This window comes from Acyrthosiphon pisum, chromosome A2 (assembly GCF_005508785.2).
Source record: "Acyrthosiphon pisum isolate AL4f chromosome A2, pea_aphid_22Mar2018_4r6ur, whole genome shotgun sequence".
NCBI lineage: Eukaryota > Metazoa > Arthropoda > Insecta > Hemiptera > Aphididae > Acyrthosiphon > Acyrthosiphon pisum.
This window is the reverse complement of record NC_042495.1, coordinates 115,003,902-115,024,384: the sequence shown is the minus strand read 5'-3', so window position 1 is coordinate 115,024,384 and position 20,483 is coordinate 115,003,902. Positions and strand designations below refer to the sequence as shown.

The 20,483-nt window shown below is 26.3% G+C and overlaps 1 protein-coding gene across 1 annotated transcript in view; it reads right to left on the bottom strand.

Moving 5' to 3' along the window:
* Positions 1 to 4,675: 4,675 nt before the first annotated feature.
* Positions 4,676 to 20,483, bottom strand: part of LOC100161072 — a 23,291-nt gene continuing 7,483 nt past the window's right edge. Inside the window, exons 2-12 of the mRNA XM_001946127.5 lie at positions 13,987 to 14,191; positions 13,049 to 13,160; positions 12,893 to 12,994; positions 12,704 to 12,820; positions 12,488 to 12,632; positions 11,157 to 11,276; positions 10,929 to 11,087; positions 10,656 to 10,861; positions 7,879 to 7,968; positions 7,579 to 7,798; positions 4,676 to 6,049 (exon numbers count right to left, since the gene is read on the bottom strand). Of these exons, the coding sequence (XP_001946162.1) occupies positions 5,871 to 6,049; positions 7,579 to 7,798; positions 7,879 to 7,968; positions 10,656 to 10,861; positions 10,929 to 11,087; positions 11,157 to 11,276; positions 12,488 to 12,632; positions 12,704 to 12,820; positions 12,893 to 12,994; positions 13,049 to 13,160; positions 13,987 to 14,191 (1,655 nt within the window). The 3' untranslated portion in view covers positions 4,676 to 5,870. The remainder of the gene's footprint in view (positions 6,050 to 7,578; positions 7,799 to 7,878; positions 7,969 to 10,655; positions 10,862 to 10,928; positions 11,088 to 11,156; positions 11,277 to 12,487; positions 12,633 to 12,703; positions 12,821 to 12,892; positions 12,995 to 13,048; positions 13,161 to 13,986; positions 14,192 to 20,483) is intronic.

Here is a 20,483-nt window from a genome sequence, read left to right as displayed (position 1 = left end):
GAAGATTTTTTAAATCGATTTTGTTTCTTATTGTAACTCAAAAACTAGTTACCCGAGAATATAATATAGGCTGATAGACGTCTTCATTCAAAATCAGATATATTATTATTATATCATTGAATTAAAATTTAACACATTCATTACAATGACTTACACGACACCTTATGTACAGTAGAACGGTACCCACTAGCCCATATTTTTAAATGTTAGGTATTCTTAATTTTGCAACAGTTTCACACTACATATTGAAGCCAAATACTTAAAAAATCATAGTTTAATTTTAAAAATTGTTTAATAATAATTGTATTTTTGATTTACTGTCTAGTGTCTAGTAGTCTAGGTATCTTCTTGATTATAGAATACTAGATACATAATACTAAATTAACATAAACTAGAATCATTGATTAAATATACATATTATATTATATAATATATTTTTTCATCAATGCCAGAATGCTTAGCTATAATCCCAAAATATAGGCTATTTGAAATGTTAAAAAATCAAGAAATAAAAATCAAATGTATAGAAATTATATTTGGTATGCTGAATATTGTACTTAATACTTAGTGTACCTACATACTTATTTTGTATTACAAATTTACACACTACTTGGCTTGTCTAGCCTCACTGTAATGCCATAACGATACATACATGTCCTAACTAGTAACTGTTTGTAGAGGGTTTGAGAAATAACACTACATATAAATAACAGATAACATACATACTACATAGGTAAATTAATGTATTTTTTTATTGATAAAGAACTAAGTACATATATTTTTTAAATGTTGTCAATGAATAGAAGATATTAGTTCTACTTCTATGTCCATATTGATCATTATATTGTATACTGTATAGTATAATATGTATCTTAATAAAACATTCATTGGTTATACAATATAATACTATATGCTTAATAATTACCTTATTTTAATACATCATAACAAAAGGATATTAAAAATGAACATTAATAACTATAAGACTTTTTATATTTATACATTTTATAATGTAATTTAATAAAAAATAAACAATTAAAATTGTTGTTAAATTATTTTTACCCTTATACTATACACAATGTAATATTATAACTGTGGTGTTAAAGATTTCTTTAGAAACTTTGAATAATTCATAGAGTAAAAATATTTTAAATAGTAAAATAATAATAAAATAAATAATAGGTAGGAATTAATAACAAATTATAGTATTGTCTAAGTGAATATACAAGATTACTAATTTTAGTGTTATAGATAAGTAAATAAGGGACTTTTTGGTGTATTATTTTGTCTAATAAATCATATGACATTTATAATATAATTAAAACTTTTAAATGGATAGGTAATAAGTATATAACCTTAATATTTATTTAGACTATCGTTATTATTATTTTCGATGAATCGTTTGGGTACTTCATAATAATTAAAACCAATAAATAAATTGATTCATAATAGGTAAATTAGTGATTACCCATTGGCTCTTAGCAAGAGTAATGATTATTTTTATAAACTAAATGATTTTAAAAAATACTATCTAAATAAAATGTTGCTGTTTTTATTGATTTATATAATATATAATATATAGGTAATATAATTTACTGTATAATTAATAAATGACAAAATAAACTAAACTCTATCATTAATTATAAACCTAGTAAATACCACAAACATAACACTTATGAAAAATAATATTTAATAGTTAAAAATATTATTGATATAATTATTGCAGTTCAGATATTCAGAGGGAGCACAATGCCTACACGTGTTTCTATCTTACAACAACATTTTCGTTCAGTAAAATCCATTTTTAGTAGTTAGTTTCAGTGGTATATTTAGGTTTTTGTCTTGGGGGGGGGGGGTATGATTTTATCCAGTAGCCCCGCCTTTTAAGTTAGAGGGTTTCAATTAGGACTCCGAAAACTTTTGCATATTATATAAAGTCTATGGGGGGATTGATCCTCTTAATTACCCTCTCCCCCTGTAAATTCGCCACTGGATAGTTTTAATATTATCAAATGTAAAGGTAAGAATATTATTTCTGTCCACTCTTTTCTCATTGGCATTTTTTGATGTTTTAATTTTATAGCATTTTTAAATTAAATTTAAGTTTATGTACTTAATAAATAATACTTACTAAATAATAAGTACCTACTTATTATTTGATTTAAAATATCAAAACTAAATGACTTAAGAACACGGATAATGTTCTTAGCATTAAATTGTATAATATATCAATTTACAGCAGTATTAAAACACAAGTGGGTTCTGCTGAATGCAAATTTACCAAGTTATACATTTGTAAGACAAAGACAATTACATGCCGGCATCATGTCCTCATAAAATGAAAAAATCTATCTACACTTAAGCTAGTGTAACTTGGTATATATAATATTTATCTATAGGTGTATATAATATATAACAGAGTGTTATACCAAGCATGCTCACCTCATTTTTTCTTTTAATAAGTAATTTATTTATTAAATTCTGATTTTGTAACTTTTAAATATCTATTCTCGAGTTTTCAAAATAATTTTTGTCAAATAATCAAAATTTTCAAATAGGTACTTTGATTTTTTATACCATGGAGTAGGTAACCATTTAAGGATACCTATTCTGTGAACTTTATTTTGGTCAAATAAGAAATGAGAATCGCTATTTTCTTGTACATTTTTAAATAGATATTTTTTTTTTAATGTCGATGTGTAAATCGAAATTTGAACGTAAACTTTATATAGCTGGTTGTGGCCTTATGGGTATTTGTACTAATGATAATAGTTAGGGATGGCAGAATATATTATGGGGGTTATCTATGATGATTTGAAAATGATAGTTGTTAAACAATAATAATCTATTAGCATTTTATAATTTGGGTAATAAGTTGGTAGGTAGGTAGCCTGGTAGATACCTAGTGACTAGTATAGGCATATACTAGATTAATTATTAAATAACACATATTCGATTATATACTCTTATAAGATATTTTTTAGGGATTTCAGTCAGTTGAGTTTTAAGGTAATTAATATAGGCAATTTAACATGATGACATAAAAGTGACTTGTAAGTGTATGCATAGTAAACGCCAAACGGACATTGGTATATGTGAGTTTAATCTGTAATCGTTTTCGGTCAATACTTTCTAGAAATGTCCTAAATTATAATAGTAGGTAGCCCGATAGGTCAGTTGTTATTTATATTTGCCGTCAATTTATTTACGTACGCGCAGGCATTATCAATAATAGGTAGGTATTCAATTAGATATACTCTTTTCAATTTAAAAAAATGGGTTTTAGACCTAAATAAAAAAGCTAGACAAAACCGAAGGAATTTGGTTTGACGGATTTCAATTTTTAAAACTGATTTTCATTGATTACCAAGTTTACTAGGTTTCGGTCGAGGCGATTTTGAATATCTCTATCTTTCGCAGTTGTAAATGTCGTAATTTATTCGCAGATAAATAAAAATATGATATTTTTGTATTTATATTATTCATTATGACACTAACAATAATTAGAATATTAAAAATCGTCTCTGGTCAAACCTAGTAAATTTGTTAATCAATCATAATCTTTTTTCAAAATTAAAATCCGCCAAACCAAATTCCTTCAGTTTTGTCTGGCTTTTTGGTCTAAAAGTCACTTTTTTTCATCGACTGGAGACCTTTTAAGTCTACTATCCTTAGTAAATAATATACTTTAATAACTCAGAATTCGTTCAAATTTTGATTTATATATACATCTAAATTATTTTTCAAAAAAATATTCTACCTTGGCAGTTGACAGAGGAATAGGTTGGTTCTTATTTGCAAAAAAAGAAGTTTAAGTCATTACAGGTCACTCCATAAATTATATAAAAAGTATTTCAAAATATGGTTCTTATGTAAAAGTACTTCAATATTCTAAAAATCTTAATTTGAATAAATTCATTGTTAAAGCGTATAACAACGGTGATCATGCTCGGTTAATAACCCTGTGTATAAAATATTTAATTACCTACCTATATTATACATGCTATTTAGTGGCATATAAAAGAAGTCGGGGAAGAGGGTTGTGTTGAAATCCCCCTTGGTTTTTTTTTCACTATACAAAAAAGTGAAAATGTTTTTATAAAACATAAATATTTTTTTATAATACCCCCCTCCTAAATCAGAAATGTCTGTGTATGTCACTGTTATTAGGAATATTTATTTAATTTTTGCCTATAGAAATATAATATATATATAATAAATTTATAGGTGTTGAAGATTACCTATACGATGAACGCCTTAAGAAAATATTTTGATGTTATTTGAATAATATCATTATTCTATGACGTGCAAAGATAACGTATATTATTGATATAACATCTATCGTTATATTGTAAGTAGATTTACCTTATACGTAATATGACTATATAAAAAACATGTTACTGTACAGCTGTAAGTACTAAATAGTAAAAAGTGATAATTTTATTTGTCATTAATATTTAAATATCTATTTTTCATGGTCTTAAAATGTAGAGGCACCTATATATTCATAATCTATAATAGGTAACAACTACCTATATCTACCTAAAAATTATAATTGACATTTTTAAATATTTGATATTATAATTTATTATTCTACTATGCGTAGGATAATGAACCTAATACCTATATTATATATTATACCTGTTATAAGGCATAAGCAAAAAAAAAAACCAATAAATTATTTTTAAAAGAATAATAATATTATAATATTTATATATAATGGTAAATACGTACTTTACTAATACCCAATCTATTTTTATAGTTTATTCTGTATAGAGTATAATAATAATTCATTAAGCATATTATTTACTTTAACGCAGTGGTGGTTTTGAAGAGCGGGTCATTTATCGGGGACGGTTTTCAGGTGTTTTGCTCGACTTATTTTTCTTAAAAATTATTTATACTAGTATTTTTTATGTCATATTATATTTGTATATTATGTATTGCCAAGCCTAAATAATGTTTGCGAGAAACTGTTAATGCTACTTTAAGTTATATGGTACTTATTTGAACTCTTTCTTCATACGACCTGCTGCAGTTGATTTAACAGTTGTTATTACAGCGAAAAGGCTTTGTAAAAGGTACCTACCGTGACTCACGACTCACGAGTCACGAGTCACAGATAACTTTTGCACAAAGCCCTTCTTATTTTTTGCCGACTAGGTACTTATCATTTTAATAAAATTCAATCTTAAATCCGCCACTGCATACAAAAAAATTGAACATGGTACATAATAATATTATATGCTTAGTGAATCCGAATCGTCTACTACACATACGCGCTTTATAGGTATAACACTATAACATACGCATTTATAATAGGTAACATAAAATATTTTTGGTAACTCAGATTTCTTTCCCGAATGCATTCGCTGATACTTAATATTGTATATAGTGTAAAATAAAGTAGTTTAATTTCTAAAAATATACCTACACCACTAATGAAATATATATATGTATGTATTATATATTTATTATTTATAAAGATATTCGTGTGTATAGGTGATAGTAACCTATATAATATGTGTAGATAAGGTGAGTTGGGGAAAAATTTAAAAATAAGATCGATTGCATATTTCTTGAGGAATACTGCGCAAATAATGTTAAAAACATTCAAGTGAATAATAATAAAAAACAAATCAAATAACAATATCTTAAGTAAATAAGACATAAAGGTAATATTATAAAATGTATAAGTACCTGTTATGTATTAATGTAAAATAATGTGTTATTGTAAAATGTGTTATTGCACGTTTGAAATAATGGTCCCGATCTCATTTGCGTAGTACTCCTGTCAGACTTAAGATTAACTCAGTGATTGTATTATTTTTTAAGTCATAAAATTAACCCTTTTTATTTTAGATTTTCAGGGCCTAAATGAAAAATGACCCTCGAAGTTTCGCTCTCAATGGATGCGTATATTGAGTGTGGTGTATAACGTTCACTGGTTGTTTTGTTAGGTTAGCTAACATGCATGCCAACGATAATTCCAAAACTCGTACCACACTTTGCACTATTAGCCAGCACCAGGGTTTGTCGTATGAGTAAACTCCTAAAAAATAACAGTATAATATTGTTAAACAAATTATAATTGTATATTATTTCTGAAATTTAAGACTGTCTTATGGTAAATTCATGTCTTAAATCTTAATATCTACTATAGGTAAGTCGAAATAATACAATTTAGGTACATACCTATCTAAATTTATTTGTCAATGTTTAAATTAATATTAGCTTAACTTAATATTAGGTTTTGTAGGAATTGATATGAATCGTCAAAAAAAAATAATATCTATTGATTTAGATAGATATTTTTAGATTAGGTTATATAATTATTTAATGTGATGTTAAATCTGCTTATATAAGGACTTTCAAGTTTCAACTATATGATATCTTTTAGGGATTATCGATGCTCAAAATGGAAATATTAAATAAGGGAGACCACTTACCTATAGAATTGACAAAATTAGTGTCTCCTGAAATGTTGGAACTCAACCCCTTCCCCATGAAAAAAAAAGAAAACCAAAGTTTTTGACACCAATCACCACCCCAATAATTTATCCTCCAAAAAATAATTAAAATATAAGAATATGCCAGTAACGAGAACTTATGTGCGATTAAAATAAATATTTTTGAACAATAGTAGGTACCTAATTTATTTACATTAAAAATAATTGTAATTAATTAAATGAATATTAATTTATAGGTATGTATTTGAATTAAAATGTAATTACATTTCATAATTTTTATGTAGGTAGTATCATTCATAGACGTACGTCTATGGACTATGGTACCATTAATTAAAACAAATATACTAAGTGGCTCGGCGAGGCGTAGTGGCTGAAACCAACCAATCAAAAAAATTGAAACAAACCACGCTACGTGATTGAGATTTGAAAGTAAGCAACGGCCGCCGCTACTAGTTCTCGGATGGGTGACCACCCAGCTTCGTAGTGTTCAAAAACCTTGCCACATATTATACATGTGTGTTCCTAACCAACCGGACCAACCCTACCACATTTACAGGCTAAGGACCTCAGTCGTCAAAGCCTTAAAAAAGAAAGTTGTATAATTCATAAAATTAATTTAAATTTTTTATTTGATAGAATTTAGTGAAATTAAATTTGAAAAATAAAGTATATTAAAAAATATTTTGTAAAAAAGAAAATATTTTTTTCCGTTCTATTGTATCTATTACCTAAACGTCCAAAACAATCAGTAAGGACTAAGAGATTATGGGTGTTCTCAAATTATATAGAAATAATAAAAAGTAAAGGACTTTCATCGTCGTTCTAATTCTAACACTATACGTATTATTAATTCGTTTGGTGGAGTAATACAGCTGTAAGATTGTCAAAAAAGTTTAATTTACACTAGTAATAAAATTCAATTTTTGTTTAAACCTTTCTTTTCAAACTTTCAATTGTCTAACCTTTGTTTAAATTATATTACCCATTAGGTATAAAATTGTATTTGTTTATCTTTAAAACAAAATTAACCACTCTAAGTAGATGTAATAAATTATTTTAAATATAGCTTATACATTTAGCATGCTATATATTAACACAACCTAATACTCACCAATCAAATTAATATCTGTAGCAAAGTTAAAAAAACATAATAACATTGCCAATCCTGCACAGACATGTACGGTTTTTATCACTAAAACGATTTCTGATTTAGTAATAGCAACTTTAGAAGTACGTCTCCGAACGTTGTCCATTTTAGCATCTCCTGTTCCATTTCCTCGATTTACAAATGCAATATGATTTAATATCGTACTTAAGGTCATTTCAGAACTCTAAAATAATATGACAAGTATTACGTTTCAATGTCAGTTAGTGTAAGGTTTATATTTTACGCGTATAATTGAATACTGACTAAATCTGAAAAACTGCTTGAATGTCTGGTTGTAGGCCTGGTTTCCTGATCAGCTTGACCGGTAGACTTAAGTCTAAAACTTCTTTGTGGCTGAAAATAACAAATATTGTAATCATACCTAAGTATTTTTTTTTTATATTAGGAAGACTATGCTTTGGCAATTAGGGTCATTAGCCTATAAAGTTTTATATGGGTCTAAAATAAAACATATTACTTTACATATAAATAATAGTGAATACGATTTTAAGAGTAAACATAGCTAACATAACTACATATTTACATTTTAATTTTTTAATTATAATTGATTTATAAGTCCAGTAAATTATAAAAATCATCTGCGTTGGTTTCACCTACGCTTCCTCCATGTGGTGGGGTGGCTATTAAGATCACATACCTATTAATAGGTCTATGCTTGAGATGTGTCGTTCTTCATTGTATATGGGTTAGTGGAGTTTAATCGTTAGTCAAAAAGAGTCTAAAAACTACCCTATTGACGCCAAGCCAGTATCAGAAATCATTGCCATCAAAGAAGCAATTGTCTAAGCCGAATGAATCTATTCCTATAAATAAAACTCTCGTCATAAGTTACTTTATTAGCGCCATAACTTCTCTACTATCAGATAATCTGTCTAATAAAATCTCCTAACAGATACTCAACGTTATGGTAAACTCAAATAGTATTACTGAGATTATGTGTGTCCCTTCACACACTGGTATTACTGGTAATGAAGGTTGACCTATAAGCAAACCAAGCTATATCATCCCTAGAATCAACTGAAACAGTGGCGTGTCCAGCATTTTTTATTTATTATATTTTTTTTTGTGGGGGGGGGAGATAAAATTAATTGTTGACAAATTTTATCTGAAAATGATTTATCAATACAAATGTTATTATTATTTAACAATTTTGGAGGGGGAGGTTACAACCCCCTAACCCTACTGGATACGACACTGGAAATAAATTTACTAACGTATAAATATTATCTATTAAGAATACCTAATCAACTATATCAGTATATCATTACTCAGCAGTGGCAATCATAATAGGACTAGACAACAAACAATAAATTTAAAAACATATTAAAAAACTAGTTCAAAAATGACAATCCCAACTAACACGTCATTCTTTATACCTAGTAGATATTGTTACCAACAGAGCAAAATTTGCCATCAATGTGATGTACCATAAGCAAATTTTCAAGCCCGGATTAAGACATTTTGAGGCCAAGGGGCCAAAGTTTGAAATGAGGCCCCTGTACGAAAAAAAAATATTAATGTTTATAATGTGTTCCAGGGTACAGTGACCAGTTGACGTCATATGAAAGTGTACCAAAAATTATGAAGAAATACTCTTTAAAGATTGGGTCCAAATTTTTAATTTTTTTAAGATATGGGCACTAACTTTTTTTATCAAAACCATACATATCATGCATTTGTTTATGTATCTTCAAAAATTTTCAACATTTTAATGTAATTTTTTTTATTTTAAAGCTATTTAATTGTCCTATCAACACTCCGATATACGCAATTGAATTAGAAATGCACCAATTATTTTTATTAAATTAAAAAATTAGAAAAAAGTTGGCAAAAATTAGCATTTTTAAAAGGAAATCGTGTATTATTCCAAATAATATTACTTAGTTTGGGTTTTTTGGTTTTTTGTATTATTCTACTGAATTATACTGAATAATAGCTAGAATACCTTGAAAGATTGGTTTTCATAATATATTCCTGTTAATCGTCACAATCTTAGTTTTCCTAGGATTGAGTCGATTAATATTGGTCGTCAATCATTTGATTTTATACTATTCGGTAAAATTTAGTTGTCACAGTACAAAAAAACAAAAACTCATAGTTTTATATATTAATTCATAAATTATTTGGAATAATGCACAATTTTATTTTAAAAATACTAATTTTTGCCAACTTTTTTCCGTTTTTTTAATTTAATAAAAATAATTAGCACATTTTTGGTTTAATTGCGTAGGTATGTCAGTTGATGTAATTGTACTTTGTAATATTTATAGTGGTGCATTTAGACATTAAGTGCCCTGGGGCAGCATTTTACTAACGTCCCCCACTTCCCCTAAATAAATATACATTTAATATTTAAATAGCCTGTAAACAGATCAAAACAAGTGAAAATATTTTGAATTTATAAAATAAACATATTATGATATAAAACGCAAGTGTCTACGGTTATTCGTTTAGGACAAATAAATAGCTTTAAAATAAAAATAAATATACGTCAAAATGTAGAATAGTTTTGAAGATACATAAACAAATGCATGATACGCATGGTTTTGATGAAAAAAAGTTAATTGCTCATAACTAAAAAAAATAAAAAAGTTAGATTCAATCTCTAAAGGGTATTTCTTCATAATTTTTGGTATACTTTCATATGACGTTAGCTGGTCACTTCACCCTGGAACACATTGTATATTATTTAATATTAGGTACATGTTATAATAAATATAATATATTAATATATAGATACTAGGTATATAGCAAAAAATAATGAATAATGTATCACTTTATTTATAAATTATAATATACAAGCTTTTTTCCTAGCTAAATAATCGTCGATTTTTTTTTTAGGTGATTTATGCAGTGTTATATAGCATATAACGAAAAAAGTAATGGAAAAATCAAAGGCCCCTAAATAAATTCTAACTATCGAGGCCTGGGGGGCATGCCCCCCCTGGCCCCCCTTAATCCGGGCTTGCAAATTATATACTTAAAATAATGCGTTGTATACTTGTATATGTGAGTTTTACTTGTAAGGGCGTGAGTAACGATGACGAAGTTGTTGGTGAAGTATCATTTGTTATACCGGATTCTCCAGTTTTTGGGAATTGCCATGATATTGATTTGGCGAAACTCTTACGCCATGAACTTTCTTCTGGTTCTGGACTGTCGCTAGCATTGTTATTAGGACTTAATACCAAAAATTGCTTACTTCCTTCCACACAACTCAGTCGTTCTGCGATGATCATATAGTATGTTTGTAATATAATATAATATTAAGTATATTATAGGTAGATAATTACTTTGAATGATACTTTGAACTTCACTCGATCTTCTTGAAGGTGTAGTTGGGCTTAACATAATTGATCCAGATCTTTTTTGTCTTTGTACGAAACTACTAGCTCGCCGATTCATTCTATTAAAGCTATTGGCAACTTCTGATGGTGCCGTTATCTTGACAGCTTAATTTCAACAGTTGATATTAATACAAGACTCTCAATTAAAATTTATTTTATTTTAATCAAACTTACTAGGCCTATCTTTGGAATCTGATTTTGATTGATGTGGAACTAATAGTGCTGGTACGAATGCAGCGGCCATCGAGGTAGCCAAGTTATTGTATGGAGCTAATATTCCTAATTGCATTATACCTGTTTAAAATAATACCATACAAATATGAAATATTCGATAGTCTACATAATAAATTTAACAAATAATTTTATTAATTATTATATGTATCACAATTTATTCTTAGATATATATTTTATTATAGTTATTACTTATTAGGTACTAATTACTTATTATGTATTATAATTATTTACTATTAATACTAACTATCAATATTTATAATACATAATTATATTATAATTTATAATCATATTCAATGATATTCTTATTACCTACTTTTTAGAAATTATTTTATGATTTTTTTTATTTTTTAAAACGTTTAATTTACATTTTTACGTCTGAATAATTAAATGTAAGTACCTACCTTCTTAAGATTAATTTCACGATTCACAAAATGCAATTTCAGAAGTAAGGAAAATTGAATAGGTACAACATTGTTTTGTTCATTTCCGTGAGTTTATAATATAATTACTGGAAGTTTAATTTTGTGACTGTTTTTTTCATACAATAGTAGATGAGTCTATCAGATTTTATGCGACAAAGTGAGTGCTAAAATTAAGTATAAAAAAAAAAATATTTTTCAGATATCAATTGAGTTGTTATGAATTAATACAGGTCATTTTCAGTTTTTCTCGGGTCACCCTAACCACAAAATTTTAGAAAAACATACTATTACTATTTACTTACTTATAAAAAACGAGATTTAACAGAGTTCCGTGGCTAGAATATAGTTTCAAATACGAATAGTTTAATAGCATAATAGTTTTTTTTGCAAGTGTTTAAATTTGAATTATTAAGATATTTTTAAATTTTATTACAATGTTTTAGACTATAGGCACTTATAAATTATAAGTTATTATGATAAATATAATTTTTAGGTTTTTCAGGTATTATGCCTTAATATTTTAATACGAGATATATATTCATTAATAATATATCCTACATTTTAGATTCTGAGTGAAGAGGGTAACAAAATTTAATGTTTAACCTTTTATCAATAAAGTCGTTTTTCCTTCAAGAAATATTATTTTATTAAATATTAATTATTTTAAAAGACTTATAAAATTTGTTTATAAAAAAAAAAATTATATTTGTACACATATTATATTCATCTGTAGAAGGATAATATTACTTACAAAATATACCAGGCTCTAATAATTATCACTACAGACAGTACAGAGTCTAAAATTACCTGGCATATATTATACATCGAGGAATTATTACTCACACTTACCCTTGTGTCGTGAATCAAAGTTCTGTAAGACCGACTTTGGCATACGCTTAACTAGTGTCATTACTTTAACACCTAAGTAAAGGAAGAAACAGCAAAGCCAAATACCCCATATATGCAAAAGAATACGCACAGCATTACCTAAAACCTGTTATTACAGTAATTTTTGATATTATTATTTGTTGGAAATTATTTTTACATAGTTAATAAAATAGGTACCCATAATTTGTAATCAACGGATGCAACAATATCTGCTGGAACAAGAACTCCAACAATTAATACAGTAGCTGTCACTACGACTGATTTACGTCTCATATTTGAAGGTCCCGCTTGCAACTATATTTAAAACATAATTTGAAAATATGATTTGCTTTGTAAAAGTTGATATTGTGTTTAAATTTATCGTACTTGAGTTAGTTGTAAATAGGCTAATTGTAATAAAGACAGGGCTGTCACCAAGCTGCATAAGCCAAGATCCCATGTCAAATGTGTGACAACGGATGAAATGTTCTGAAACATTATAATTTAAGTATGTTTTCACACGGTTAATTGACATCGACTTACTCGTCTTGTATTATATGGGTCGACAAATAACACAAACGCCCTACAAATACCTGTAGCCAGTAATAACGCATTAATTGCTGCCATGTATGGTTTTTTGTTAGCTGTTTGTGATCTTTAATTAAAACGAATACAAATATATTAACATATAATATAGGTAGTTAAAAACACTTTTTAAGAATTAAATAGATGGTAAATAAATTAAAGTATTCATGTAACACACAACTATATGCACTTCTTATCAGTGGCTTAGCCAGACATTTTATATGGGGGGGAGGTATAGGGCTTTTGTAAAATAAATTTTTAATTTAATATTATAATATAGGAAAAAATAAACACGTTTAAAGGTGGAGGGGGGGTAAAAGTGTACTCATTACCTATGATACACATTTATTAACTCAACAAAGATAAGCGTGGGTATTCTATATATTATATATGTCTCTTTTAATATATTTTACGAGAGAGCAAGAACAATATTTATTTTTAGTGTTTTCTAAGTGGAGGTAGCTATTATAGTTTTTACATATGACGTTTTTCATTTTTTTTTGTTTATCAAAACAATTTTTGAGATAGTAAACGACAAACGTGCTCCAATAGTATTATATATAGCTCCTCTACACATTTTTTAAATGAACGCAGCTGGTCGGTAATTTAGTAAATAACTATTTCAAATTCAATCAATAAAAATAACAGTAAAGTAATATCTGATTACATTAATTAGGTATTTTTTTTGTTTTGGTATAAGTATTTATTTATTTTTAAAACTTTTATATTTAATTTATAGTTTCTACCAAGTGTCCAAGTTTCTTGTATGTGATGATGAATACATCCTAAATATGATATTAATATTTAGACTTATATAAACTGAGCATAGAAGTTAGTTTTTAAATGCAACGGAGGGGTAGCTATGTCAAAGATTAATATACCTAGTATAGACTTACCTGATGTTTAAGATTGAAAAAACGGCATAGAATGATAAAATGAAAAAAAGACAAGCAAATCCGTATGCGTGTATATTGAATGTCCACACAAGTTGTTCAACGCATACATTATCCCATGAAGGGTGTGGTGAATGGTCCACTATACTGGTCACATTGCATTTCTTCCATATTTTATCTTTGCAGTCTTCCAGATTCTTAATACAGTCTAAAATTAGAATAAAATAATATTTTAATGACAATAAATTGGCATTAACTATAAATTACGACACTAAAAAATTACTTTTTTAGTTGCGATGATATACTTAACTATCTTTACTTAATAGTCTATAAAGTATAAAATAAACAAAGTTGACACAGAAATGTAAACATATAGTATAACAATGAAAACAGTTTTTTTTAGCGAACTGAGTATTAACTTTGTGTACAGGGCATAGTAATATGTTTTCTTACGTCGTTCTACGCAAGATAGAGGTTGGATTGCAATATAATATTATCTATTATTTTATATAAACATGAAAATAATGAATGGGTTTGATTAAAAATATAGTCATAAGGAGGTTTCTTCATGAACTGCAGTTCATTATAATATAATATATCAGTATTATCATACTTATGTCATGTTTCAAACATTCAATTATTTTTTAAAAAAACGTGAGTAAACGTTTTAGGAATATGTATAAAAATATTTTTTTGAATGAGAAGTATAGTATTATAATTTTGTATCAAAGTAATTTACAAATTAGGTACCTATCTAAAATAATAAATTCTGTCATAACTATGATGCAAATGAGGCTATTAATTAGTAGCTTGTAGCATTTTTCTAAAAATATAATTTGATAATACATAATGTTGGATTGTTAATTCTTATGATACATTTAGTTAAATTATTTAAAATTGTAATTAGTAATAAGAATTTCAGTACAATGTCTTTAAAGTGTATAAATCATAAAAGGTGTTCTTTGTTGACATTGGTTATAGTAATAACTAATAATAATTAATATTACAACGGTACAATTCACTTGTATAAAATTGTATAGTAATAGAAAATATTTATTGAGAATCCTTACACAAATGCATAAATTAATTGTATAAAATGATTACATAAAGGCACTTATTTTGTCACGTGTATTTGTATTGTTATTTGTATGATTGACATGGGATAATTATTTTGGTTCACTGAGTTTGCAAAAGAAAACTACAGAACCCAGTTACGTAATCGATCCTGTGTAAGTATTTGACATTTATAATGGAAAACATTTTCTTCAAATTTATTTGTGCAGGGAAGCTGTACACACAAATGGGTACATAATATGTACACATATTACATATTGCATATATATTATATATTTATATATGTATACAGAATATAATATACAACCTATGTCATGTATAGTTAATATAAGTTTTATCAGGAATTATATTTATAAACATTCTAAATATGACAATAAAACGCATGGAACATTATTGGGTACAGGTCTGAAACAATATGAAACCAACCTTTTAATACAGTTTGAGGTAGTTATTTTATTGAATAAAGACTGTAAAATGTACGCTTAATTAACTTATTGTTACGTAATTTGTGACTGAATTGTAAAAAAAAAACAATATTATTTACTAGGTATAGTATAATATTACAAGTTTTTTAAAAGTTTTTATATAATATACATAATATATTTTCTAAATTATCTTTTTTATTTGAAGGTGATACTGAGTGTATATTCGTATAGAAAGTTATTAAAGAAAGCCATTAAACAAAGAAGGAGGTATATAACTATAAACTCAACAAAATGGCAGTATACTTCAAAGTTCAAAAAACTCATTTTGAGAACGAACCCGTTATTTTCTGGAAAATGTAAGAATTTGAATAGGTAACATAAAAATGAATTAAAATTGTTATTATATATATAAAAAATTATTCTCAGTTTTTTTAGTAGATTGAAAAAAACTTACAAAATAGAGTTTTTAACAAATTAAATGAAACAAATACTTTATTTATCGTTTGTACAGTGGCCCTTATGTTACTTTTTTGTTATTTTTTAGTACCTACAAAAGGTTAAATTTGTTAAAAACTTGAATCTAAAATGCCTTGGGCAGTGGTTGTAAAAGTATTTTTAAAGTTTTAGAATTATAAAATACAAAATTATAAACTTAAAATAAATCACAATCTAAATATCAAAAATTGACACAAAAAAAAATGTTTTCATTATATTTCATTTAGAACATAATATAAAATTAGCAAGTAATACAATTGAAAATGGATTTTATTAATATAAAATTAATTAAAAGGTACGATCGGGGTAAAAATTATTTTATATATACGATATTATATTAGTTGTTTTGTTTTAATAATTGTATTTTTCAAATCATATTCGTGTTTCTGAAGGTAGGTACCACATAAATATTAAAATCTTTCTAAAACTATTGATTAATATAGGTTTTAAGCGTAAGCACTTTTTTTATTAAAAATGTGTAGTTAATTTAATTTTTTTTTACGCAAATATTAGTTACTATACATTTATAAATATTGTCAATTTTATTTACTGATGTCAAGCTCACGGAAAGAGAGGACACTTGTAAACTTCGAACTAGTGTTCGATCAACAATTATTGAGATACAATTATTTTTTTTTTTTGTGAACTATTTTTTAGTTTTTTATCGTGAACTTTTAAGTATGATCTTATATTTTTTCTTTTTTTAAATTGTGGGAAAAATATATTTTTTAGAATTGACCCAATTTAACATTTTAACATTTTAGATTTTAATACCAGTGTATACTGTTTATACTAACTAGGTACGCACTTATAAAATGTATGGGTATCTATACTTAATAAACCATCAATTATTATAATGTATTATACAGGTATAATATATTATTTATTAACCAGCTGTGTCCTGCAATACCTAATTGATTAAAAAGACAATACTTTTTCTTATTTATGGACTCGCAGTTTTTTTTAAATATTATATAAAGTAGTTAAGCTGTTTATTTTATTATTTTAAAATTTTCTACACAATATTTTGAGGTATAAAACATAAATATTCTCGTATCATAATTTATAATATTAGGTATGTAAGTTGTGTATAAAATATAAATTTTACTTCAGGAATTTTAAAAAACAAGAACGTACTTTATATTGGGAGGAAATAATAAAAAAAATGGTTAAAAATATTCTCAAAATCTATATCTCTGTTAGGAAATAAATTTAATACGTGGTATCTCATCATTTTCGGTATATAAAGGCACAAGCCTTTCAACACAGTGCACGCACCAACTCTAATAAATTATTCAAAACAGTATTTCAAATTTAAAAAAAAAACATAAATCTAACGAGTTAAATATACAGCGTGTAACAGAAAGACCTGATAAATAAAAATAAAAATTGATATTAATATTGATACCTATGACAAAAGTTATGAAAGTTATATGAATAATAAAAAATAATATTTTGAAAAAAGTTATTACGTTTCAAATTAATTTGTGTTAAATTTTCACCTCTTAGATTAAAAAAGAAAATTTCTTATAAATTCTAACTCAAAATAATTTGCACATTTTCGAGATTTTTAAACGTATTTTGTCAAAATACGAACTTTAAATGTTTATAAAAAAAAACTGTGACTATATTTTTAATATTTTCAACTACCATTTTAACAATATATTAGGAGTCTAGTTGTGTAACTCTTGTTTAAGTAACCAAATCTGATTTTTCGTAGAAATATCCGTTTCCCTTAATTTTTTTTCCCCGGCGCTTTCGAAAATTACTGGGAATTTTAAATGTTGACCTCCTTAAAGCACTAACTAGATTTACTTTCCCATCGAACAAGATACTGAAATTGAAAATCAAAGCATTGTTTTGACTACTTATCGTGTACACAGACAAAAAAAAATACACATCATTGTAAAAACAATACATTCATCGCTCCGCTCAGAATCTAAAATGTTGATTGTATTTTTTGCTATGTATTGTAAGAGTTTAATTTTGTACATTATTTCATGAAGATTTATTGTTCCAAACTTAAATTAGATTTGATACATTTTAATAAAATAAAAAAGTATACAATTATCCTATTTATAATTAGGTGAAAAGATTTTTTAGGTGCTAATTGAAGAAAAAACGTTCGTAATGTTCACTGCCTATAGGTAACATTTTAAACATCATTATTTTTATTATATTGGAAATGACTTTTTCTAACTTGACATGAGTATATTATCTATAATTACGAATGTCATTGTATTATTAATAATCGAGTATAATACATACGTACCGATTATACTGTCAACTAAGGCAGGTATGTTGTAAACTTGTATATGTAGTAAGTAGTTAATGCATTTATTCAATGATAAAATGTAAGATCAATTAAAATACTATATTCATAACTTACAATATTTCATTTTAATTGAAGTGTCGTGAGTAAGAATACTTTTGATTCAACAATGTTCAATTTTTTTTTCTTTTAAACAATGCCACGCAGAATATATTTTTAATGAAAAATTGTACATAGGTATTGCATACCGACCTACAATGTACATTGCATTGGAGTGTTTTAAATTGAAATTTCTGAAAGAAAATTATGTATACACGCAGTGCCGCAACAACCGCAGGGGCAGCCAGGGCAATGCCCCTATAGAGGGCCGCTAATCGTTGACTCAAGGGGCCCCAACGGCACCCCGCATCTATCTTAAATGTTTAAATAATTGCATTGTAATCTAATGTTTAAAGTTTTAAATGAAATAAAATATATTAATAAAAATATTTATTTTTATAATTTATTATGCGATAATTTGGTGTCGAAGCACTGGTCACTGGTAGTGGGCCTTCACATTATATTTTTAGGCTTTTTAAAAAAATATCACCATCATTATTTATTTTTGTATAGGTATAACTTATAAAAAAATATTATATACATATATACCTCAGGGCCCCATACATTAACTTTGTCCGGGGCCCCAAGAATCCTAATTGCGGGACTGTAAACACGGCACACCTAGAAGTACCTAATATACTACCGTCTACCGACCTATATATTCCATATTAACTAGTTTCCGTGTGCTAAAATTAAATTATAAGTATAGTTGAAATTAAAAGTCAATCTTCATACTATAAAATATTATTTTATTGAAAAAAAAATGTTTAATTTTAGTTTTTAAAGTTACATTATTTTTACAATCACTATTTTACAATGTTTTTTTATAAAGTATTGTACCTACTTACCTATTTAATTCAAAAACTTGGATATCACGTCAACTATATAGTAGATTAACAACTATATATCTAAGCTTGCAACTCATTAATTTATTTAAACTTAACAAGTATAAAATATAAATGCATGTGTAGCTGTGGACTTTGTATAATTAATAAATATGTAGTATATACATATTGTTTTTATTGCAAAACTAGGTAATTTTTTTAAGATTTTAGTTTTTTACAGTAGGCACATATTTAATATTGATTTAACATATGAATATTTCGATGTATACAATTTTATTTCATTATGTTTAATTCAAATTTCTATAAATATAAATAGGTAAGTACCTACTACCTACATACCTAGTTACTATATTTTATAAGTATTTAAAGTTTAGATGAGCACTGAACAGAGTAAAGTGAAACTGGGGTACTCCGAAAGATGTTGGTCTTCCACTCATCAAAACTTTAAATGATCAGAATATTATGAAATAATAAAGTTTTATACTATGAAAAAGTACATAAAAAATTTATAATGATAAAAAATTATAGGAAATATAATATTTTCAAAAATGTTGTTTTGCAATAATATTAAATTATGTACCTAAAAAAATATTTCTAAAAAAGTGAAGAATTTCTTAAACAATGAGTGTAGGGACTACAAATGTGGACACTTAAATTTATCAGCTTGTATATTATATAGACACATAAATAGAACAAAAATAGAGGAATATTACTTTATCAGTTAGTACTATTATGACTTTTAAGTTAAGCTATTCCATCCATTTTTGGAACATATAATTTCGTGGGTCTTGCCATATAATATAATATTACAATAATTTTAAATGCTCATAACAACATTATATACTAGCATATTATGGGAGATATTAAAATACCGATTTGTGGTAAATATTACCTACTATATTAGGTACTATACTCAGTTTCACTACAAAACAAATTATTTTGAACCATGAGCTATTATATATTTATATACCTACCAGATGATATTTTTTTAACAGGAACATATACATTAAATTGGTTTGTTTACTAATTTTGTATGAGTTTTTTATTTTTTATCTTCTATTTTTAGAGAAAAGAAACAAACATTGAAAATAAAAAAGCATTGTCAGTTAAAATACGTTTTAATAAAAATGTTTTCTTAAATAATAATCATTGCATGTAAAATATATTTTTGAAACTATGAATTTATCATTAATATGACTACCTACGTACATTATATATTGTTTATTAACATGTTGCTTATAATCAAATTAGTCATTACGACTAATTGCCGAACGAAACTTTGAGTTCTTC